At 40.5% G+C, this 25,981-nt stretch overlaps 1 protein-coding gene across 2 annotated transcripts in view; it reads left to right on the top strand.

The window, feature by feature from the left end:
- tln2b (talin 2b) overlaps positions 1-25,981 on the top strand; it is a 74,409-nt gene that overhangs the window by 16,140 nt on the left and 32,288 nt on the right. For both annotated transcript variants that reach the window (XM_029522797.1, XM_029522796.1), the window contains exons 2-15: positions 12,267-12,440; positions 12,531-12,628; positions 12,818-12,947; positions 13,553-13,708; positions 14,199-14,341; positions 19,438-19,565; positions 19,858-19,921; positions 20,057-20,161; positions 22,182-22,337; positions 23,064-23,165; positions 23,281-23,357; positions 24,618-24,801; positions 25,283-25,396; positions 25,645-25,753. In XM_029522797.1, the coding sequence (XP_029378657.1) occupies positions 12,305-12,440; positions 12,531-12,628; positions 12,818-12,947; positions 13,553-13,708; positions 14,199-14,341; positions 19,438-19,565; positions 19,858-19,921; positions 20,057-20,161; positions 22,182-22,337; positions 23,064-23,165; positions 23,281-23,357; positions 24,618-24,801; positions 25,283-25,396; positions 25,645-25,753 (1,702 nt within the window). In that variant the 5' untranslated portion in view covers positions 12,267-12,304. The remainder of the gene's footprint in view (positions 1-12,266; positions 12,441-12,530; positions 12,629-12,817; positions 12,948-13,552; positions 13,709-14,198; positions 14,342-19,437; positions 19,566-19,857; positions 19,922-20,056; positions 20,162-22,181; positions 22,338-23,063; positions 23,166-23,280; positions 23,358-24,617; positions 24,802-25,282; positions 25,397-25,644; positions 25,754-25,981) is intronic.

The following is a 25,981-nucleotide window of genomic DNA, read 5'->3' as shown; positions in this document are numbered from 1 at the left end:
GATTTTTAATCAGCACAGTATGAGCCATGGAGATGTGAAATAAATATAGTACCTGATATGTGAACAGAAGTGTTATTGGAGTTGGCCTTCACCAGATTCTCCGTCTTTATAGACAGACTTGGATTGACGAGATAAAAAGTAAATGATTAAAAATTTTGGCCCACTAGTCATTTAGATACCCTCCTTGGATTGCCAGGTGGTTTTTGACTCCTATTTTGGTTGTTTTCTAGATTAATTGGGTAAAAGTATTTGTCCTCTATTGTTAAGTCTTGCATATTTTGAGATCATATGAAATAAAATGTGCACAAGAATACTATGAAGGTTGATCACAGTGGTTGTGGAGAATCCTCCACACTCCTGTTTAAATGCACTTTATTTGCAAGGTTGTTATGCACAGAACCTCTGAAAATGACTAATAATGCCTGAAGCTTGCAATCTTCATCCTCTTCATCCTCCGGTATGTTCCAAGTGTTTTTGCTGAAGCATTGCAATTAAATATGTACACTTTTAATTCTGTTTTCTTGGCACTATTCTATGAATATTAAATTGGCTACAGGGTTCTAAGACATTAATTATACAAATATAAAAATAAGCCCAAAATTGGAAACAATTTAGTCTGAAAGAAATGACTTGTTTTCAGCAAACTCGAGCATGGGCCATTTGTCCTCCTACATAAGTACAATACATCTAATCTTTGTATACTTTGCCAAATTTGTTTACCACAGTGTTAATGGAATGATTTATTTTCCTGTTTTGTTTTGTTTTTTTTAAGCTTTAGTATGCACACTGATAACTTGACATCCATAAATATGGAACTAGAAAAATGTTAATTACTTTGTATTTGTACAATGGTATTTATCCAACATATACTATTGTGAACATATCTCAATAGTCTATTTATCATAATTTAGACCTGCATCTGGAAGCAAGAGGCAGATATATTACAACAACAACACCAACGAACATCTCAATACCCATGAGAGTGAAACAGCCTGGCAGGATATCCATGAGTTGGTAATTTCTTCAGGGATCATTTATTACACAGACCGTGATTTTCTATCTGATTGTAGACCTTGGAGCCATGCTTGATGCCCAGGGCTGATTTTTAGACGCTCTGTATGTAACAGTTTCCTCTGATGATGCCTTCCTTAGAATCTGAACGGTCGGTTAAATCTTGACACCGTTGCTGTGATAGTTTGTCAGATTGTGTGTGAACAATTATCCATAAACCAATGGTTCAGATGATCCATTGAAATAATACAATTATGCAGATGGAGTCAGCATTTGTCTGTAGTAGTGACTAATGAGGTGTATACATTGATTTCTCACGTTATTGCAGGAGGCAGGAGACTCTTTGAATGTTCATTCATTCATTCATCTTCTACCGCTTGTCCGTTTCTGTGTCGTGGGGTGGGGGGTGCTGGGCGAGGGCGGGGTCACTCTGGACAGGGCACCAGTCCATCACAGAGACAGACAGAGACAAACAACCTCTCACACCTCACACTCAGACCTACAAGCACTTTAAAGTCACCAATTAACCTAAACATGAAGTCTTTGGACGGTGGGAGGAAACCACAGGGAGAACAGACAGGCCCCAGCCCCGGGAACCAAACCTGCAACCTTCTTGTTGTAAGCCAAAAGCGGTGATCACGATTCCGCCGTGTTGTGTTTAAATCGAGGTCAAAGTATTTACTTGAAGGGGAGTGTGGGCTTCCATCATCACAAGTTCCATTTCATTGTGAATATTTCTCTTGTGTCTGACATTGCTTCTTTGGCATTTTGACAATTTTTCTCTGAGGTACCCCTTAAACCTTCTTCACCGTCAAAAATAAATTGCAATTTCCTGATCTCATCCATTACCCTAATGATTTCTATGGCCAATGAGCCTTCTCGCTGTGCTGGTTTTGAGCCTGTTGATGAGCTCGGCTTTCGGCTGCCAGCGAGAGTCAGCAAGGTCTATATGTTTTTCTGCACCCACATTAGATATTAGGCATCCAACAGTATTTAAGCTTATTACAGTAATCAGGTTAAAGAGCAGGGAACTCGGGAGTACTTGGCCCACGGTATGTTTCCCCTGGAGTTCCCCAATGGGACGGTGAACCTCTCACACAGGCACCGGCTGAGATACTGGACCCGACTGCAGATGCCTCCTCCCTAATGATCGGCTCCCGCTGCTTCAGTTTATATAAAACCCTCACTGGGTTATTCAACTGCACCCATGCTGTCATAATGACCAGCCTGTAATTGTAAACCATTGTAAAAAGGTTTCTGGTCCATTTATTGTGGGTCACACTAACCCATGTAGTGAATGGCAAACTTGCCTTCTGTGATTACTGTAAGTGTTTTTGAAAAAAAAAAAAAAAATCCTAAACAATGGTGCACAAATGAAACTGTTTATCTTCACAAATCTGCAGAGAGAGCACAGTGATCAGTGGAACTGCAACTGTATTTACAAATGAAGCATTACTCTGTGCTGGAGAGGTGTGTGCTCACTTTTGTTGCCTCTGGTTTTGTAGCTTAGGCTTTGCTGAATTGCTAAAGCTATGATTCAGCAGTAATCATAGTGTTGCACATTGCCTGGCTTTTATTTTGTATTTTCATCTACTCAACCTCCTGAACACATTCTGCTCGTTTTCTTTTTTTTTTTTTTTTTAACCTCACCAGAAATCATGGAACAAGTTCAGATAAAGTGCACTCCAGCTCATCTGTAGCAGTAACAGCTTGCGTCTTTAAACGTTTGGTAGAGTTTGTAGCCATTGAAAACACTTCTGAGACCATCTTATGAACCAATAATGAAAGTCAGAGTCTTTTCTTATTTGCTGGTTTCTTTTCTAGACTGCACTGCACAGAAAAAGGCCCCGTTCTCATTTTCTTGGGAGCTGACAGAAGTCGCCTGACCTGGGAATTACCCAAAACCCAGGTTGCTATGGCAACCAGCAGATGTGGAGCATGAAATAGTGAGGCTGCGAGTCCTTAACGAACCATGGCAGCATCCCTTGCATGCTCCACACTCCGTCTCCATTGTAGCTCCAGCTGCAAGTTGTGTCCAGAGGTGTACAGCTGTGTTTCCCCTCTGTCTGCATGACACTGAGCTGACAGCATGCACAAAAAGAATTTCAAGTAGTCAGCATGGTTCTCTCAGTTGACCCTGTTGCGCAATATGCTAACGATATCCTTGTTGTGTGTGTGTGGGTGGTTAGCTGACCAGATGTTTATGAGGCAGATTTAAGCCAGAGATGTTTACTTCTAGTAATCAGAAACACTTGGATCTTGTGTAGGGGTTGGAAATCCAGTGAGAACACTCATAAGACTCATAAGAAATTATATGTTGGCAGAAAAGCTGTACAGTGTGTAATTTATGTGTCCCTGAATTGAAAAGTTTATCACCATTTTGCTCTGTATTGTATGTTCCACGTGACCAAACCAGAGCCCAGGGCTGAATCGTAACAATTGCATAAGCAGTTGTTAGTGTAATTGCATAATTATTCCTTTTTTTCCCAGAAATCAAGATTTTTACTTTGAAAAAAGTAAAGTGAGGCATTTCTCTCATCCACTTATGGAAAAATAAATAAAGTAGACCAGTTTGAAATTCAGCTTTCTTATGCCAGAATCCTAAAGTTTACTTAGAATTTTTCCAGCTTGTTACTACTTTTGAAAACTTTTTGTTGCTCCTTACATCTCTTTTTATTTTCTGTATTCACTATGTTTTTATTATTATTATTACTGTAAAAAATCTTGAATTTGGCTCTTCTCTCAAAATGATATTAGTTAGACAAGCACATACTCTACCAGTCAAAAGTCTGGACACACTTTCTCATTCAAATGAATAGGAAAGTTGTTAGTGTATAAGAAACACTGATTTTACACAGCGCCTCTCCTCACCTTGTAACAGGAGAACAGACCAGAAAAAAATACCCTGTTGAAAACATGTATGCCTTTTAAAGTGGGGGTCTTCAGACCCCCGATTTGCCAGCAGGACTCCTGCACACAGCTTGTGCATTGAGAACTTTCTGAAGTGTGCAGTATTTGTCTGAGGGAAACTTGTATATGCCTTCTCCAGCCAATTTAAACATCAGATTCTCCAGTGCTTTTAGTCCTTGCTGAGAGAAAAACAAAGCTGCAAGGAGTCGCAGAATGATACTGTGCCTGGAATGTACTCCCATGTTAACAGAATAATGGAGTTCATCGTTTGCCTCTGCCTTACACAGTTTGCTTTCAACTTTTATTGTCCGCTCTAGATGTTGACGGGCCATTTTTCATTCTGGGAGGAACCGACCATAGAAAGCTATTTGGCTAAGCTAATTGAGGGGAGAAAAAAGGTTCATCTTTCTCTGTACGTTCTCTGTCTGTCTTTGTCACACATATGACTCCTCCACCACACCGTAGGGATTAATGCACCGGCTGATGACTCTCACATCTCTTACCGCGGCTCTCCTCCACAGAACCATCAACAAAGCAGTGAAACTGAAGTGACACTTTTCTAGAGAACTATTTAAATTTTTTAGACACGCTCTATCAAAGTGAATCAGAGTCAACTCCCTCAATCTCTTTTTCTGCTCAACACTTCCATGTACATGTGACAAGATAGCTGACAGGCCCTCTGGATGAAACTGGGGTTGTATAGTCATGTAAACACAGCCCCACATAAAGCAGCCCTTAAACTGTCAAAGCCCTCTTTCTTTGACCTTGTTTGCTTGACATTTAAAAGCTGGAATACTTAAAACACTGCAGAGCATACCCCACATCCAAGTGACCCTGGAAGCACTCGCAGCCGTGAACCTCAGGCCAGAGTGGATGTGGCCACCGCTGCTGTCCAGCCTTATATGTCCAGGAAAAGGTGGGCACAGCAGCAGCCATGGCAACTGTGGGCAGAGTCACTGATCTGAAAACAATGGGCCAACAACACGGCCTCTGCCTGAACCTCCTCTCATGGAACAACATGGTTTCAGTCACCACCAACAGGGGATTTTATGCCTACAAAGGCCACTTTAATACTGTTGTAGATCCCCATGCTTGTAAGTGTTTCTTTTTATAATGCTCCAATAAGCTTACTGAAAGCACAGATAATAACACAAGAGGAGAGAGTAATAGGAATTAGAATGATAAGTGTTCTTAGCTAAATATTTGGTTGTGCTCAAAGAGACAGAACAGTGAACATCCGCCCTTACATGCCATGTCTCATCCTTTGCAGCATACCAGAGTATAATAAAATGCTGATAGTGTCCTTTGGGATAGCACACTTTGGAGTAAAGCCAGTGCATGTTCTGTTCCACTGCACTTGATACTATAATCAGCATGCAAGTGGTTGTAGGCCTTCAGAAGTGTGAGAGAGAGAGGCTCAGCAATGGGGAGGCAGAATAGACAAGAGATTGGAGTCACCTGACTTACAGGACATGACACTCCACGCTGATCCGATGGAGGGGGCCAGAGGTGTCTGAGTATGGTGTGATACTCATCTTGACCCTCTGCAGGATGGTCACTTTTGTTATTGTTTTTTTTCCCCACGCTTTGTTTTATGATAAAGAAGGGAAGCAGCTCATGCAGGCTGGTGCTCTTTGCAAGTAAAAGCTGCATCAGTTCGAGTTTCTTTTAAGGTGAAGGCAGTGTTAGACTGAATGATGTAATTCTGTCGCAGGGATTTCATGTATGTTCTCACATTAAGGACATTTGTAGAGTCTTTTCTTGCTGCTGCTTCATCTTCCCTTGTCTGTCTCTTTATGTTTGATAAAACTAAATTTCGCTTTTGTTCTACTGAAACACAGGCGCATACTGAAGTTGCTATCACAGTGTGAAGAGTAGGAGAGAGCAGAGATGAGACCTTCAAACAATTTCAGTGAGATGGCTGAGAGAATCTATAGGAAGATATGCTCTTCCAGCATTATAAACCTAACAAATTCTACTTAAATAGAATATAATCTTAATGTATTTTTATGTTGAATTTTATTTTTTCTCTTTGCATAAATTGGCACTGGTGGGTACATGTCCATGTTTTAGTATCCCTTACATATGAATTCAACCATAAGGAATACCTGCAAGCACAATTCATCTGTCTCCTCCTCTGATCTGTGTAATCCAGCCATGAGCATAAAGTACAGTGCACTTACAATTCATAGACTACATCTCATTTCTTGGCAAACCGTCTGGTGTGTTCTCTGATAAGTATTATTAAAGAGGAGGTGGATTGAAAGGTTTGTCATTGCTGACAATGTTTGGAAGTCCAAGACATCAGTTTGTATAGTACATCAATGTTGGTAAGGAGCAGCAAAATTCACATTTAAATTGGGCTGTAGCAGAAAACAAATAAGGTGCTGTTTCCCAAGGTGCGTTTCCATTCATTTAATCTGCTTAATGCGTATTTTGAAATGGCTTAAGTTTTGTATTTCTCTCTCAAGTGTCACAGAAAAAACAAAACAAAACAAAAAAAGCTCAAATCAGCACCCCCCCCCCCTCCCCCCAGAATATTCATTGAAGCAAAGTTTGGGAAATGAAAGCACTTTTTTCATATTAACTTGTGGTTTCTGCCATATCAGGCCCTAACCAGACCCAGTTTCTTCTAAGAGGACGTCTGCTGAAGCTTTATTTGCATAACATAACTTAATAGAAACTAGACTATTTGGATTTGGATTTGATCAGGTTAAAAAAAAAGAAAAAAAACAATCTCATATTTTGTGGAAAGCTGCAGTGCACTTGGACTAAATATGTAGATTTGTTCAACTGAAGAACACGTAGTGACCAAGCTGGCTTTAATCTATACATTTTAGGTCATGTCTATGTTTCCATTTAAGCACTGGCGTATTTTTACAATAGTTTTTTGTGGGAGTGGCTTTTTTGTCTTTGTGCTTATCTTAGTATGAACCAGGAAAAGGGTTTTTCATGATGCAACTAGAAGGAATTTGAACATAATCAAGCTCAACCCCCCCTCTCTCTTCAGAACATTAGGAGAACCTGTGCAGATTGAGTGGGATGTCACTTGATTGGGTGATGTCATTTGACAAGCATCTGTTCAGTGTTTTCTAATAGCAGCCATGAATACAGCTGTCACAGTGCAAAATATTTTCTGTGGAATAAATAAAGATGGAAAAGGAAAAAAATGACAATTGGAAAAATATGCCTTTTTTTTGGGATATGTTCTATATGAGACCATGAAATACATTAATTTTGTCCTTTGGACCTAATCATATTTTTAGATTCCAAATAAGTGAAGGCTTGACTCTGAACACGTTCCTTGTTCCATCATTACCTAATCTCCTGGATTAGTCATCAATCTCAATCCAGATGTAGGCTACTGGACCAGAAGACAGATTTTGTAAATGGAATCGTATGGTTACAAATCTAGCCCATAATAATAACAAAATCATTGTGGGTTGAGCCCTTTGTGATTTTGGGTTCATCTGCACCCATCTGTGATTGTAATGGAATAAAAATGGTTGAATAACATCTGTCTGAGTCACTATTAACCCAACCACTGAGAGAGTGAGGGTCTAGCTCATTGGCTGCCTGGCTGTAGCTGCTGGGTGGAGCTCTCCTCCTCTAGCTGCTGTTTCTGTCTCCATCCATTAGGAACCTCATTCTTCACAGCTCAAAGGATGAGGGATGGTACATATTGACAATGCCATGTGTTATAAAACTCAATATATTGATATTGCAACCGAGCCAAAATAGTGAATTACCCACTATTATGCTTTTTCAATGTTTTCTAATCTTCAATAGTTGTAATTCAGGGTTTAAAAGGACTTTTCTTTATCAATTGCCATATAGGAGTAAGTATAATTAAATATCATTGTCTTTTGAGATTGGGAAGAAAAAGATTTATTCAATTGCTGCAGTTGGGCTGTTCTTTTCTCAACCGTGCTCCTGGAAGACGCTCCACTTTGCTGGATATTTTTAGTGTAAGAGGAGCTGCTCTCTCTCCCCCCACGTGATAAGGGTGAGATTCATAATTTCTGTCAGAGTCTATAACTACCCTCAAATTTGCATTACAGCAGCGGCTGTCGCTGAGGAGCATAGCATGTAGCTCACAGAGTGAGTGATAACTGCAAGGTTCATTTTTAAATGTTCAAAAAATAAGTTGGTGTAACTGTGAGCTGCTCTGAATTTAGAGTGCAGGTCTGTTTGCTCCTTTTTTTTTCTTCTTCCTCTTCTTTCATCTGAATTGACAAGCGCTGCTTGACTAACACTCCTATTAAGTAAAAATAATACTGTGCAAGCCACTTATAACATGACAGTTTTTTCATAGTAATCCTGTTGAACCTTAAATATTAAGGGTCAGTTCTGCTTCATAATGCTGTCCGGTGACAGCCGCTTTCTGCCAGGGTAATGATTAATTTATGAAAAGTATGGAGGAAGCGATATGGTGAGGTGAAAGCTCAGGAGCTTGCTGAATTGTTCCGGTAGTATCCAATGTAAGTGGGTTTTAAAGGAATCAGTCTATCCATATTGATACACACTCTCTACACCTTCTAAAAAGTGAACCCCACCCATCCACAGTCCTTTTGTTATGAATATTTGATTTTTGCATCAGTGTGCCATAATCCTGTTCTCATTTATGTTTTTAATGTGATGAAGGCAAGTTAATAAAATGGTGTTTCTGTGGCCCCATGTGTTACGGTGTTCAATTACAGCCCTGGGCTGTTAAATATATGTACAATCATTTGGTATATGTTTGTTGTAAATCAAAAATGCCCCGTAGCCATAATAAGGCTGTATTAAAGGCAGTTGATGAATGCCTACCTCTTGTGCGCCATTATGGCTCTGATATACCAGTTCAAATGAGGATGTGAATTGCATGGAATGATAGCACAGTGGTGATTAAATTTAGAAGCAACGTGGTGAAAATAGCGCATCTGACCTTGACAAGGCTCTTCACCGTGGAGCTGAATGGAAATGCAGTTTCTGGATTGCAGGGATATTGGATTTGAATACACAGATGATCAAAACAATGACCCTTGTTTGCTGTTATGTGAACCACCACTGGAGTGTCCGTGTTCAAGGAAAACTTAGCCGTCTCCAGAGACGGACCAGAGTCCTGCAGGAAGCTGACCTTGCTTTCAATCAGGCAGGGATAAAAGGCTGTCAGTGCAGGATGTGAGGAGGGGTGAAAAGGAGGTGTGGTGTGGAGCAGTTTTGCCAATTAGCATTTTCTGAATGTGTGTGTGTTTTAATCCTGCTATTCTCAACAGTCCTCAGCTTTGCAGTCAATATTACTGACAAACTGAAAGCTTAAATAACACAATAATGAAGGCTCACCAAGCTGTAGATAGTTAAGAATAGTAAATCCCAAACTGTATTTATGTTCTATTAAGGTTAGTGGAGGCCTGCTGCTTTACTGGCTATTAAATATGAGCTTTACGGTTATTTTCAGTTGCATCACAGCCTGTTAAAGTCTAATAGTCAACCTTTTACAATAGTTGCATTTTCTTTAGAGTCGCCACACTAATCTACCTTTTATCACAAAGTGGCTGTTTTTAAACTCACAGTAATTGCTACTGTTTGTGTAAGACAGGAGATGTTTGCCTGTGCACTGCTTCAGAGTCTGCTCAGAAACACTGCCAATGCTGAGTCGAAAACGCCTTGCTTACCAGGGAATTACTGTTCCTCTTGTGATCTCATTTTAATGGGCTGACCTTGAAAAATACTCGACAGTAAATGTCATATGATTGTTGTGTTGAACATGTTCAAAGTAGCCTTAAAGAGCTAGTCTGCTCTTCACAGTTGGAAATCATGGCTGTGGCTCAACGTAGCCCAGGCGTATTACTTTCGGCAGAGCTGATCCTGGCTTTTGTTTTCTCCTTTCTAGACAGCAGGGAAAAAACACATTGGAATTCACTCACATAAAGAAACGCAAAATTTTGAAATAGCCCTGTACAGCAATGTTGCATGCTGTCCCTGTAAGAATGTGGTTCATTCTCATCTATACCCTGTTTGTTTTCAGTGATCTTTTTTTTTTTTTTCAGTTTGAGGCTTTTTGACAATAGTCCAAACAAACTGATCATGTTCAAGTTTCCTGTCCAGTCGCCTCTTTACTTATGTGACAGACTGCTGCATTAATCACAGCAGGGCTCTGTGCTGTTGCTGGTATTACGGTCAATCATTAGAGTTGCATCCTCTCCAGATGGCACCTGCCTCCCCTAGTCTCTATTGAATTGTCCATGTTCTGACTCGACAGCAAGCTGCTCTTTGCCCGTTTTCATGTCTTATTATTTAGTAGTAAACAAACCAAACTCAATACAGTGTGCTCATCTGATGGATGAGTGATTGTCATGGGAGTACTTTGAAATTAAATTTTTTTTAGATCTACCCTGTGATGTAGGAAGGGTAATGAAATAAAATGGATTAAACTGGGACTTGCATAAGTGAGTTGTTTCTTTTTCCTCTTCTCTTAGACCTAGATCTGTCCATGCTTGAAAGCAGAGCTAATGAAGAGCTGGCTGCATTGCCGTTTTTTGTTTTTTGTTTTTTTTTCCAAATGAAAAATGTGCTCTCACACCACTGTAAGATTAGGGATTACCATTATCCTCCTGGGTTTCATCATGTGGTTTCTGTCGTTCTCACTGAAGTAAGTGATGCTACAGATCCTAAAGTGACTGTTGCTTTGGCAGCCAATATTCAGTAATGTAGAAGAAATACCTCTCCTAAATACCTTGGAGGTGACTTCTCATAAAGGTCCTGCAAAAATGCAAACATTCTATTGGCACCATTCATATATTTGGTAAATCTATATTGTGAGGTTACATATGTGCCAACGTGACCTGCTGCCTTTCTGAGTCTGGGGTTCAAGCCGTTTGGCTAGAAGAAAGTATCTGTGGAAAGCACTAGATGACAAAAACTCAGTGGGGCATCTCCACCAGTCTGTATAGAAGAGAGCTCATGTGGCGCCATTACCCCTTGTTCTTTGTGCTCCCCTTTCCGTCTTTGTATGAAGAAAAACTCAGGGAAGAAGAGGGTCTATTGGTGAGGAACCCATGTCCATGACAGAGACACAGTCACAAACAGGCTCGATCATTATAGAAAATTTACTTCTCAGACTTCCTCTGTTCTGGCTCAAAAGGAGTCTGTGGACGAGCTGTCCTGAGCACAAAATAAGTCTTTGTTTCCCAGAGTGGCTGACATCTGAATTGTGTCAGTGTGAAGATTTGAACTTTTACCTTTATATCCAACTTTGGAGATAACTCTGAAATTCTTTTGACTTTACAGTCAAATTTGGAGTTTTACACAATGACTCAATTAAAGGTCAAATTAATGTTTGAATGATCAGTCGCCAGATAAAGAATTTTATTTTAGCCAATTGTTTCCTTCTATTCAAGTGTCTTTAGCTTGTATTATATTAAACTATGCATCTTGCTGACCTTTGGATAAAACAAGTGATGTGCATTCTGACAATAGTTTGATGTCTTAATGGAAGCATAATTATTTTAATCATTAATAGTTACAGAGCTCAAATATAGTTCTATCAGTATTTGGGAGCTTCAGTCTCTGCTCATACATCTATTTTCTCCCGAAGAGATAATGTTTTGTTTTGGAGGTGTTACAGATTCATTTTTGTTCCAAAAGAGTAACAGCGAGATAGATTGTAAATAAGAGGCAGAGAGCCTCCTGGGTGGAGATGACCCGATTTATCACATTCATCACTCTCCCTGTTGAAACCAAGGTCAATGAATAGGACACACTCTGCAGTATCAGTCTCAATCTTTTTTTTTTTATGTAGAATACCTGAATTGATTCACCCTAACTCCAGGATATGAAAAAAACACCCATTCATTTGTCTCTGTGGAGCCTGCTATCGGGGGAGAGTGCAAGCCTGAAGTAACCAAATAATTATACAGCAGTGTTTTGACTCGTCTCCTGTTATCCCTGTTGATTTGAGAGATTCACACTCCTTTCTTTCCCTTTTTTGTGCTGAAACGTGTCGCTTGTCTTAGTTCAACTATTTCTACGCGCACACTGCAATCAGGCGGCGGCTCTTCACACATATAACCCCTTAATATTAGAGCAGCAGGGAACAATGAGGAGCTGCCATTCAGGCGCGCAGTGCAACACATACTCAATTTCACTGGTGGAATTGTCCCAGAGAAAATAATTGTGATGATTTGCTCTGTGACATACAGTGTTTTGTTTTGCCTCGGAGACTTCCTGTTTGCACTTTCGACTATGATTGTTTTATGTGAGGACATTTCAATAATGACTTGTTGGTATCAGCCACAACAGAGATTAGATCTGTTGGAGATCTATTCTCTCTCATCTACTGTTACTGTCTCTGTGTTTTTCAGGTGTGTAGGTTGGTGAGGCCATTATACTATCCACCAAGATGGTGGCCTTGTCGCTAAAGATCTGCGTACGCCAGTGCAACGTGGTGAAGACGATGCAATTTGAGCCATCCACACCTGTGTATGATGCTTGCAGAATTATCAGAGAGAGAGTCCCAGAAGCCCAGACAGGACAAGGTTGATGGCTGTCTCATGATTGGTGAATTTACAGTAATTTGCATAATGTGGAAATATAAGGATTTTTATTTGCATTCTCTTGTGTTTCAGCCTCAGATTATGGCCTCTTTTTGTCTGACGAGGATCCCAGGAAAGGGATCTGGCTCGAGTCAGGAAGAACCCTGGATTACTACATGCTGCGAAATGGAGTAAGATCATGTTGTATAGTCTGGGGTGGAGAACTGCCACTTTCACTTATCATCTTTTAAAGTGATTTAAATTTTTTTATATTTAGCACCTGATATATTCATTCCTCCCTGCTCACCGGGAGCAACTGCAGTTTACTGTCAAGAACGTTGAGAAGACATTTCTTAGTGATTCCCCTTCCTTTTTCCCAGGACATCTTGGAGTATAAAAAGAAACAAAGGCCGCAAAAGATTAAAATGCTGGATGGCGCCATTAAAACCATCATGGTGGATGACTCGAAAACTGTTGGGGAGCTGCTCGTCACCATTTGTAGTAGAATAGGTAAGTGATAGTCTCCCAGTGCTGCTAGTATGAATCTTATCAAGCCATCATCCAAGGCTTGAATTATTCATCCACTATTTTATTTTTAGTCCACAGCATACCACTTGGCTTCCCACTGAGTTGCATTATGTTACATTGATTCATATGTTAAGTGCAGCATTAGTTAACTGCTTCAAAGTGTTCATGTACACTTGATGAAATCCCGATCACATTTTTGTGATTGGCATGATTGATCAAGTTCAGAAGCAAAAATGTTTTGAATAAACGGTGAAGTGTGTACCCCTCCTCCTCATAGAGGCTGTATATTTCAATTACAATGGGGTGCCATCAAGCTCAACAGAGTGAGGAGGAGAGGGATGAGTGTCGGGTAGATAGCTTCATTGGAAAATGTTTGTTTGGTGTAGGTCTTCCTGCTTGGTTTCTTCTCCTCCTCGACTCCCATTTTAGTTTGCTGCCTCTGCACGAGCTTCCCTTCACTGCTGTTTTAAAGCAGAGAGAAAGAGATGAAAAGAGAGCATAAGAAAATTGTTTCTCTGTCGTGGTGGCAGTTATCATGCCAGCTGGAGGAATCTCATCCTCTCCGGTTAACTTGTGCCCTTTTTCAGGAATCACCAACTATGAGGAGTACTCCCTCATTCAAGAGGTGATGGAGGACAAGAAGGAGGATGGCGTGGGCACGCTGAAGAAAGACAGAACACTGCTGCTCCGAGACGAGAGGAAGATGGAAAAGCTCAAAGCCAAACTCCACACGGATGATGACTGTAAGTGTAAAAGCCTCCTGAGCTGTCATTTTTTTCGCTTCTTATTTTCACGAGTACATTCAGTAATTCAGCATCATCATCTGGTCATGTGCTTTATCATTCAATTCTAATTTATTGCATGGACCAATCAAAATTTAATGAAATCACCACTGTTATCTTTTGCCTTGAGGACACCAATTACACTTTGAAACATGTGAATGTATAAATCACCCTCCCATCTTTGGCTGAAAACAGGCTTTCATTTCGGCAGAAAGTAAAGCAAAGAAACGACAGTTCATGTCCAGTGGAAATTTTCATTTCTCTTTTGATTAATGTGGTGAATTGACTTTCTAAACTGCTCCATCCTCCCCTCTGATGAGTTTTTAACAGTCTGTTTAATTTCACTAACAGTAGTCTCCTCTAGGAAATTTGTAGTGATTGTGTATTAATTTCAAAGCTTGTGGTAACAGTGTGTGCATGTGTGTGTGTGTGTGTGTATTGATTTTTGCAGTGAACTGGCTGGACCACAGCAGGACATTCAGAGAACAAGGGGTGGAGGAGAGCGAGACCCTGCTGCTCAGGCGCAAGTTCTTCTATTCGGACCAGAACGTGGACTCAAGGGACCCTGTCCAGCTAAACCTGCTCTATGTTCAGGTAAGTTCGATGCAAATACCATTAGGCTGAGGTAAGAAAAAACAGTGGAGAGAGGAGACTGAGGCCTTCATTTTTAAAGGCCCAACTGGTAAAAACAAAGTCCAAGCAAGCTAGCATATAAATCATAGTGCAGTTCTTTGGGGGGTGTTATTTAGTTGTTTTTCAGAAAAGAAGGAGTTGAGACAGAAGTGTAATTAGCCTCGATAACTATGTTTTAGTGTGCATCTAACATTTGGCCGTTACTGGACAGACTTAAATGTGGTTAGCTCAGATGTGGTCCAGACAGGTTTTGCTTGTTTCTCCGTTCTACTGCACAGGGTCACAGGAACATGAATCATTGCAAAGGCAAAGGCATTGCAAGTAGTAAAACCAAAGTCATTGTTAATATGAAAATATTTGGTACTGCAGCTAAATTCCTCGACGAATACCAGCGCTGCTCTTTTCACTTAGCTGTGCATCGCAAGGTGAACAGTGTTCATTTATCAGAACCCAATTTGGGCTCCCACCTTGAAATGGCCTGCTGTTGCACGAGTCTTTGTTAGAGGATAATCTGAGGACAGACACAGAGGCAGACAGTGCTGCTGTTCTTTGTGGTCTGGAGGGCTCATTGGGAATGTGCTTGAGGCTAACCCAGCTTTGAGTAAGTTGTAAAATACACAATTTAAACTTCGTACATCTGATCAAACAAACACTGCTCAGAGGAATGGCAATGATTTTTGCTTCTTTTTCTCAACTCCAAAACATGCCTGCTGTTTCCGAAAGTGTTAGTTGAAGGGGTAACGTTCAGTTGTTGAACTCCTTTTCATTCTGCTACCTTAAGATACCGATTCATCATATATTTCTCTCCAGTTCACGTCGTTTACACTGAGAAAAATATTACATTTTATGGCTACACTGTTCCTTCAAATGAAAACATTCATGGTTTGTTGTGCATCATCTTTTCCCCAAAAAATGACATATTTGATGTCCATGGAAAATTCTCCACCGCAACTTCAGATAATGTTCTGTGGGTTTGAACTGCACTGCATAAGTTGTAGTGAGTGGCTGTTTGTGATTTTAGGAGGCTGTATGTAACATTGTCAGTTGTTAATGAGGTGTAAGGGTTTTGTTGGCCGTGAGTTACATCACCAACTAACCACTTCCTGTTGATGGTGGATTTGCGCAGCATACATCTGGTTGGATACAAATAGTCGGGGGTTATGTCAGGATGAGGTGTGTTTATGTTGGGTTTCTTCTCTCTTGTTTTGTCTCCATTCTTCTCCGGCAGTTGCCAGTTCTTCCAGTTTTGTCAGAGTCAGTTTGCTTAATGCGCATATCCCTGTATTCACAGCAGAAAAAAGGAGACATCACTGATACCAGGAATTAAATACCCAAACACACACACACACACACAGATTTGCTCTGTGACATCATGGGAAAGGTATTGTCTTTCTAGAGGTCAGAGATGATTGAATGCTGTCACACACAAAAAATACAACTCTGGAAGAAATATACCAAAAATAATCAAAAATGTCAAAAATAATTTAAATAAGTTGTTTTCGACTCTCTCCATCTTTCCAGTCCTTGCTCTCTCTTGAACATGTTTCATAAAAGGCATCCAGCTAGCCACCCTCATGCTGCTCTCCTCCCTTCTGTCTGCTTGCTCATGTTTTTGCCTTTATGTTTTTTTTACCCTGCGTTTCCTTCCCTTGTCTCCCCTCCTGCTCCATCTCCTCCACATTCTGACATAATCACACACATCCACACCCTCTCACTTTGGCACACATTTCAGTGGAGTACATATCGTGCTCTCCTCTCAGCACAGACTCATATTTCCCTTCAGAATAACATCCCTGCCCTCTGTCCCCGCCTACATTTGCTTCTCTGTTGCCCTTCCCCATCTATCTTTCTCTCATTTGCTCTCTTACACAGACACAGACACGCTGGGATTGTTACACAGGCAGATCACAGAGACTCTTCACATAGCAGTGGCTCTAATTTGTCACAGTGTTAATACGGCCAAACAGCCAGAAGAGAGCTCTTCAGTCCAGTTGAACATACCAGTCTTCTTCTTTCCACTCTTTTTTTTTTCTTTCTTAAACACAGCTTCATTCTGCCCCCTCATTTTTCTCTTTAATATCCTTCATCATTCACAATTCCTGTTAGTCTTAGAGCCTCAGCACTATATAGTAATTGAATTGAGATTGTGCTGATGATGACATTACTGCTGGCATTTCTTTGACAGAACATCACTGCAAATCAGTGAGGATCTCAAATGTTTATTAATGATTTAAAGCTTCCATGACCCCCCACCCAACACACACACACACACACACACACAATCACACAACTCTACCAGTAACAGACTAATCTCCTTTACTACTCGACCACTCCCTTTCTGTCATGTATTTGTGCTAAGGATAAACCAGGATAAACCTCTATAGAAATAGCATCACTCTATGTGTTTTGTTCTTTAGCACCGCTTTTAGTCACTTTAGTTCTTTCTGAAAGGAAAAGAAAAAGTTAGTAGAGCACATTTTAAACCAGATCAGATAAGAAATTTGCCTTTAAACCTAAACTAGTATCTTTTGAAAAAAGGATACTCAAAACTCAAAAGTCATTGTAGAATCCAAGGCTTGTCAGCCAAGTACCTGCTATCCCACAGAAGGTAATTTCTTTATTTAAAAATAAACATGAATGAAAAAGAGTATGGTCAGCCTGGCTAACTGAGTCATCGGAATGCCCTCGGATCATCTTTTCAAACATCTAGGTTTTGTGCTCAAACAGAAGTTTGTCATCTGTGTAGAAAATGCTGTATTCACTAATAGCATAGCAACTGACCTTATTGAACACTGCACTGTGCAGTTGGTTTAGTGTCCCTCGACGTCAGCATTTATTTTTATGGCTGTATTATACTCTGTGTGCTCTGCTGGGCCGTGGTGGACTTGTTGACCTCGGTGTTATAGCCCCAGGCTGTATGTGTCACAGCTTCTGATGTCTTGTGCTTCACTTCCACTCATGCAGCTCTACTAAAATGTCCTAGAACCAGTGCCGGGCATCACTTGTCATATCTGCCATGAGAAAATTAAGAACTGGACATACTGTCTTGCCTCTTGATATACATGTTGGAGTTATCTGCCCAATCATTGGACCAGTTAGAAACACATGCCTGTTAACTGACTGCTTCAGCTGAGGTTTTCTGGTGAAATAATCCAGCCAATGATAATTAGCCAGAAATAATAAACTGGAGGATATGATTTTTTTGGATATTATAAATAAATTGTGAGTGTTTGGTGTGGAAGTATTTTTCAGTCTATCCTGCTTTTGATGTGAGCAGGATCAGCGATCTTCCTTTATGTATATCTGTTTCATTCGTGCATCGCTTTCAGTGGCTCAGTCACAGCTGTGTGGCTCCCAGATGGCCCGTAATGTCCAAACATATTCACGCAGGTGCAGCATGATTATTAAAACCAGATACTTAATAACTAGCTTTATGATCCAAATCAAACTGTTCAACTAATTGCTAGAAGTACTAACGAATTATAACATTTTCATCGATCATGGTGAAACAGCCCATTTACCTGCTTGTTTACATTATTATAATAAACAAGTGTCTATTTTGCTGATCCTCTGTGTTTGGATTGACTGATTTAACACTCTGGGTGCACTCCGCTGGATATTGACTTCATCTTATTGGATGAAGGAGTCAATAGAAGAGATGAGAAAAATGCCTAATGAAATGCATCTTTCTTTTACTGTCAAAGCACTGGTAACTCCAGCTGAGGATGCAGCAGAAAAACCCTGATACCAGAGCGGGCTTGTCCAGGTTTCTGAAACCATAGATGAAACTATAATTCACGCAGACTAGTTCAATGTCTGAGTATGTGCATAGTAGTGTGCGTGTAAATCACTTCATTTCAAATTTTCATAATTCACCTTTGTGAGTCTGTTGTTCTGGTTGGGAGAGTCTTGCAAACCCACACTGGGGCTTTTTTGCTAGGCGACAATTAGGGACCTGCAGGTCAAATTCATGTAGAAATATAAAATTAGAATTCAGCACAACACATCTGCATCTCAATATTGACCAGTAGTTCCCCCATTCCTCAGCATCTTGGAATAATACACAGTAGTGACAGTGCGTATTAGAGTAAATGGCTTGTGTGAGGGCTAATTTTAGAGTGTGTTCTTGTGTTCAGTAAGATCTTATGTGGTCCACTGTGAATTGCACTGTGGGGAAAGGACTTGATTGTGAGTGGAGGAGATTGTTGTCCTCATTACAGCAGTAAGCTGCTGCTTAGGTTTTCATTGATGTAATGAGACGTAAGGATGAGTCAAGTCCACGCTGTGCACTGATATGCTAATGCTAAAAGCGCTGATGGATTCTTTCTCACTGTCAGCAAGGCCCCTCCATTAATTTTGCAGCAGCACGCTAGAAAGAGAGTGAAAGAGGAGAGAAAGACAGAGAGAGAGCAGCAGAGCTGACTGCCTCTGGAGAAAACAACACACACTGACAGCCATTTGAAAGATGTCAACAGAAGCTTCTACCTTTCGATCTACCTAAATGGTGAAGATAACATCTTCACAGCTTGTGTGAAAATGGATTAAAGTATAAGGGATGCCTCAGCAGGACCAAGGGGGACAAAAGAACCTTTGCTCAGTGTAAAAGGAAAAAAAAAATCTGTCATTATATTTTTAACTGCATACAGAGGGCGATTCTTAATGCAGATGATGCATTGTGACAGACTGACGCCTTTCTGTAATGCGTTTTCCTCTTTAACAACATGTAATGGGCTGTGATGACAAATTGTTGGAGTTGTTATGTTTGAAAGCCAGTAGTATGGCTTTTATTGTCACAAACAAATCTTATTGCGCTCCCCTGTGTGGCAGAGTCTCCATTATGATGTTCCCGGTGTAGATATACACTTAGTCATGCACTTAGAAGACATCTTCTACGGAGCCACGATTCATTCAAAGCACACAATGAGAGCTCATTATGGAACTCTGCTGGGTGAATTTTGGATAAATCTGCCTTTGTAGTTGTATCCTTTTCCTGTATGTGTGCGTCTTCCTCTCACTTACTTTTCTTCCCCCCCCCCCCTTCCTCATGTCTCCTTCAGGCTAGGGATGATATATTGAATGGATCCCACCCCGTCTCCTTTGATAAAGCGTGTGAGTTCGCAGGAATCCAGGCTCAGATCCAGTTCGGACCCCACGTGGAGTACAAGCACAAGCCCGGATTCGTAGAGTAAGCTTTTCATTTCAGAAAGATGCATCGACATTCACTATAAGTCTGCGTGGAGTGTTGTGCTCTTCCATGTTCACAGCTGTACATATGCAGTGGTTATCTCCTGCTTCAGCACAGGCAGTTACTTCAGGGATTTCCTCTAGTGGAAAGCTCAAGAGTGATGTCAGCTGTTACAACTGTTTCCTGATATATAGGCAGCAGGGCAAGAATGACCTCATATGTAGAGGTATGTTAACAGAAAATGCTGTAGCTCAAAACAGTAACCATGTAAAAATGTAATTTATCTCCATAGCCTGAAGGAGTTCCTACCTAAAGAGTACGTCAAGCAGAGAGGATCTGAGAAGAAAATATTCCAAGTATGTACACTACACTGTTCCAATGCTATATTGAAGTTAAGATAGTGAGTTACACCCCTATAGGAAGTATTTTAACATAGATATGATATGATCAGTCCAATTGAGGTGGAGATGTAACTGCTGTCATTTTACCAGGAACATAAGAACTGTGGAGAGATGACGGAGATTGAGGCAAAAGTGAAGTATGTGAAGCTCGCCAGGTCCCTGCAGACATACGGAGTGTCCTTCTTCCTGGTGAAAGTAAGATTTAAAGCAATGCAAATGCACTCCGGCAAAGATTTATTGCAGAGATTAGATTCATAATCACAGTAGACAATAAGACCACATTGCCACCAAATGTGATTTCTGGCCCTAAAGAGAGAATAATTACAACTTGGATCTGTTTCTTTGGGCCAGTATTTCTCTTCGCTATGGCTGCACTTCACTCACCAAGCTTGCTGCATGAGATCGCAGCGCAAAAGAGACACAAGCGATCAGATGATCGGGGTTGTAAATAAGCCGCAAGGTATACTGAACTTATCTGAAATAGAAAACAAAGCAGCTTTTCATTTCACCTCCAAATAAAGGGGTAGGTAATCTTGCTAAATGGTTGGTTTGTTTAGTTTGACCTACTGACTGCTTCCATTTAACCTTGTTGTAGCGATGTGGCCACATTGGTAGATCTCAGCAGTTTATTTACAGTTTGTACTATGTTGCCTTCAGTTATGTAAATGAGAGACAAGACTGTGAAAATAAAGCTTCAGTTGTAATAAACAAGAATCTTTCTTCGACAATTACTGAGCAATATCAGTTTAATCTTACATCCGGATGTGGAAAATGGTCACTTAATGCTTCTCTGATGATGAGTGGCAGCTGCGAGAAAGCAGTTCTGCTATATGCTGTGTTGTGCTAACAAGTATGAAAACCTGTTGAGAACACCAAAAACCCCACTATCATAAAAAATCTGAGGCTTCAGAGTGGAAACGCGTGTGATGCTGTTCAGTGCTGTGAAATACTTGTGACAAGAGCAATTTTGTTCTGTTCTGGTTTGGCGAACACAAAAGTGGAATGGAAGTGAGGCATGTGAATGGGATGAAGTCGCACCAGCAGGTATTATAAAAGCTCTCTGACAGTAGCCCAAGTGGAAGGAAAACGAGGAAGAGCGCAGTCGTCTGCTGGGCCCTTAATGGACAATAAATGGAATATTTGGCTGCACAGTTAAAGTGGTCTGCAGGGTTCTTTGTGTGTAAATGCACTGGCATCTCCATATATGAGTGCGGTCAGCCTCCACTAAGGAGATGTACTGATGGAGATTTCAAGACTTAAATAATTCACTCCAGCTCCGTTTCTGATGCCAACAGAGGCAAAAGCACAGACCTGGCTTTGTTGAAGCAGATCTGAGAGTTTGTTGTAACCTTCAATTTCCCATCTAACAATCTTTAATCACCAGTGCTGATAAACTCTTTATAGCTGAAAGCCTCATAGTCATAAATACCAAAAATACATCTGTAAATATATCTGTGCATGTCTCTGATGTTCTTTTGTGGTTTGTTGTTTCCCGAACAATAATCAAGGTTAACTATTTAAAATAATATAATTTCTCAGTGACACCACTTGAGAAAAGAAAGCTGAACTTCCTGCTGGAATACAGCCTTGATACTTGTGACGTTCAAGTAATCTAAACACAATGGAGGTTTTTTAATAAACCTTTGTGTGAAGATATCATGAACACCGGGATAATGTTATCTGCCTGTGTTTAAGAGGCCTGACCCTCAAAACCGTTCTACATAATGGGCTTCATTCTTTTCTCAGATCTCTTCATTTTAACTCAGTGATAAAACACAACAATGCTGGAAACATAAAATGTATCTATGTTTCTATGTTCAGCTAATTTCAGAGTTGTCCTCTGCAGCCCTGGAGGGGAGCCAAGTGTGGGCTTGGTCTCTAAAGTGAGCTGTGATAGATTTTCAGTGGGTAGAGAGTGGAGGGCACTGGATCTGGTCAGGCAGATAGCACTTCTCGATGCACCATGCTGGTGTCCTGACAGTGACTAAAGCCTGTGGAGACCCTGCTCAATAAAACAGCGGTTAAACAAGACTGAACTCCGCTGGGTCACTTCACAGCTGCCCTTCTCCCTCCTCCAGTTGGGGCATCAAGCCACAGATCCAGCATGTGTGTTACGGCAGCTCAAGCAGAAGGATTTTGCACTGGTACTTTGAATGAATCATCTGTGTAGGTGTTCAGCGCTGACAAAAATATTGCCTCGTGTGCTATGTGACAGGAAAAGATGAAGGGTAAAAATAAGCTGGTGCCACGGCTGCTGGGGATAACCAAAGAATCTGTGATGCGAGTTGATGAGAAGACTAAGGATGTGGTGCAGGAGTGGCCTCTGACAACAGTGAAGAGATGGGCTGCCTCCCCCAAGAGCTTCACACTGGTACTGTGCCACCGTCTGCATCAAGTCCTCAGCACTGCTTAGTCAGATGTTACACACTCCTAATCCTATGCACATATTCGGTTATTCTGTGCACAGTGTGATTTTTATGCAGCTCTGCATCACATATTCAATCTTTCTTCCACTTTTCATTTTCCAATCCCAAAAAATTGCATTCATACTCATGTTATCCAATGCATGCTAGCCAGCTATTTCATCCTAGTTAACAATAGGCGATCAGGGAAGAATGTGCAGAATTTTGATGTATTATTTATCTGAAAGCTTTTTTGATTTTCTTTACTAGCTGTTTTGGGTTTTAAAATTTAAATTTAAATTTAAATTTAAAGATTCATTGATGAATGCAAATTTTAAATAATACTCCAAAGTATATTTGCCAACATTGATTTAAGCAAAAGTTTCTTTTGGAAGCTTTGAAGGGAGGATTTTCCCTGCATTTCATTTTAATCATCTCTTTGAAAGAAGGGGATGGGCAATACAAGCCAGTCAGATTTTCCTTTTGTTCAGGCTAGATGATGAAGGTGCTGCCAAGTTTATTCAAAACCACAGCAGGTTTGTTTATGTTGGTTTTTTTTTTTTTTTTAATCTTTAAGCAGACTGTGAGGCTCTTATTAGGTATAGAATATTTTCCCATCACTCAATAGAAAGAATAGAAAAATAGTTAAGATTTAATTTGTCCTGAATCTCTTCTCTCCTCATTGCATTACAAAGGATTTTGGAGAGTATCAGGAGAGTTACTACTCTGTCCAGACTACAGAGGGAGAGCAGATATCACAACTAATTGCTGGATACATTGACATCATTCTTAAAAAGGCAAGTCACTGGAATTTGAAAGTAAAGCTGTTTGAATTCATTTAACATGCATGCGACTCTCCATACATTTGACCTGCATCATTCTCTGCGATGTCTGCGGCTCTTCTCTCTGCAGAAGCAGAGTAAGGATCGTTTTGGCCTTGAGGGAGATGAGGAGTCCACCATGCTGGAGGAATCGGTTTCTCCTAAGAAGTGAGTAGTGCTCATGTATCATCGACTTAGCATTATCTGCGCAGAATGCTGACCATTCCCATTCAGTGTGCACAGTCCACTTATTCTTCATGAATTTAAACTGTGCTGTCTAATTGTGCATGTAATTGCATTTTTCCCACTGTAATTCCCCCAAGAGAGGTAATTTTAAAATAAAACACAAAAAACAGCAATTTGAAATAGGAAAAAAACAAAAAAACAACAAAAAACAAAAACTTTGTTCTTATTATTCAAAAGGACAATTTAAAAAAGTAAAGCACTTCCTTGTGTCGTCATTGTTTTTACAAATGGACTGAAAAACCTGCCCAAGGCTAAATCCAATAAAACATTACCTAATTTCACAAGTCTGCTGCATCTTCTGAAGGTTAAGATATTATCTTTTTGCAAACCTGTTTTAATTCATTTACTTTTTTCTCCCAGTTGTTCACCATCTCTTGCAGTTTTTCCCAATTTCCTTAGTGGTTGATGCTGATGGAAATTCAGGTAATGGTTAAGGATGATGGCTCTGTCACACTGAGCTTGGAAATTTGTTGTCACTGGAAATCCACATGGCTTTTAGTGAAACCGCTCTATGGCAGAGTGGGTTTATCATATTCCTGCTGCTTGTGGGCCTACCGACTCCTGTCCTGGTTCCCAGCACAAAAACATAATTGCTGCCTCTTCAAAACAAGCCATAATTAACCAGTGGAGTCAGGAGCATCTGTTGAGCTAGGAAGGAAAACACATTTTTCTGCACAATATTTTTTTTCTTAGAGTGCCAACTCACCTTGAGAACAGTTGCCAATGACTGTGGTAATTGCTTTAATTACAAATTTTGTAATTGCAGCAGTTACATGCGACAATGACATTCTTATGTAGATTTGTTGTAAAAATTTAAAGAGCCACTAAGTTATATAAAATAATTTAAAACCTCTCCATAAGTCGGCACGCAAGCCACACAGCACCGTCTAGACATACTGTAGCGATAACTATCCTAAAATAGGATCATTTATAATTGATCTGATGAGTTGGGGATTGTAAGCTAGATGAATTGCACCATGTATATCATTTCTATGTCTGCAGCCCTGAAAGAAATTCTTAATTTAGACTTTCATTTTGACATTATGTAACTGATCTTTCCACTTTACACAAGCATTTAGAGCTCAGGTACGTGTGTTAAAAGTACATGTACACACACAGTGAACAACTTCATGATATAATTATGAAATTCTCTTTCCCCCATCTCGTTTATTGCTGTATTAGGTCTACGATTTTGCAGCAGCAGTTCAATCGGGTGGGCCGTGTTGAGCATGGCTCAGTGGCACTTCCAGGTATAATCCGGTCAGGATCCATTGGCGGCCCTGACACCTTTAATATGGGGACGATGCCCTCTGCCCAGCAGCAAATCACCACAGGGCAGATGCACAGAGGACACATGCCCCCCCTGGTGAGAAAGAGCATATGCAGATTGCAAACAAATATGGTACCCAAGACAACTGCAACAATAGAAAACAGGAATTGAGACTTTGTGTCAGCATGTTTTGATATAAATATGTAGCAGCCAACCCACGGCCACTCGGTGTTATTTAAATGACTGCCTGCCATAAAAAGTGAGCACAATGATGAGAAAATGCTCTAATTTTTAAAATGTTGAGCTCTGTCACTCTCGCATTTCTTGATTTAAATCTAATTTACAGTGTATGAAAGATTGCTTGTGGTCCCTGTTGTCAGTGCCGAACCACAATAGCAATATGCCTGTGAATGAGGATGGGAATGAAACATGACTTAGACTAAAAGCCCATCTGTCTCCTGTGGCTCGTAGACATGAAAGTGCAAACTTACTCCCGCATGCAATGCATGTTGTGTATTTAGATTGCTTTTGTTTAGTCACTTGCAGACTGTGTGTTTCCATTGTTTGTCGTTGTCAGAGTCTGGCGCAGCAGGCCCTAATGGGGACCATCAACAGCAGTATGCAGGCAGTGCAGCAGGCCCAATCTGACCTGGGATATGTTGATAATCTTCCTCCATTGGGCCATGACCTGGTGATTATTCTTTTCTGAGCAGGACAAATGATGTATTCACAACACATCTCAGTTCCAAATTGTTTCCAATATAATTATGATGTACAGCTGACTGTGAATGTGCAGGCTGTATTTATTCCTTCAGTGTTTCCAAAAATGTAGGTGTTTCAGTCAGAGTCTTTTAATCCTGCACAAGAAAGTTTATATGAGCATAAAATCACCCACTATGATTAAAGCCCATTGCTCTCATTTTCCTCCTCCACCAAAAGGCATCCAGGGTTTGGGTCCAGAACAAAGTGGATGAATCCAAACATGAAATCCACTCTCAGGTTGATGCTATCACTGCTGGAACAGCATCTGTGGTCAATCTCACAGCAGGTGAGTTACCAAAAGAATACTAAACAGCTAAAGGATCAAATGTGGTGCCATTTTCAGTTTTCATGGGTTTTTTACACCATAATTCTCCTCTATGAAAATTGCTGGACAAAGCTCCCAAGGAAACAGCCGTATTATTAAAAATGTTGTTTATCATACATTATCGTAGCCCCAAGGTGTGGATACATGAAAAATGTTTTCCCTGTCAGACTCAAACATGACCTTTTTGGT

This window comes from Echeneis naucrates, chromosome 16 (assembly GCF_900963305.1).
Source record: "Echeneis naucrates chromosome 16, fEcheNa1.1, whole genome shotgun sequence".
Taxonomy (NCBI): domain Eukaryota; kingdom Metazoa; phylum Chordata; class Actinopteri; order Carangiformes; family Echeneidae; genus Echeneis; species Echeneis naucrates.
Note: the sequence above shows the minus strand (reverse complement) of the source record. Positions and strands in the feature narration are given on the sequence as shown.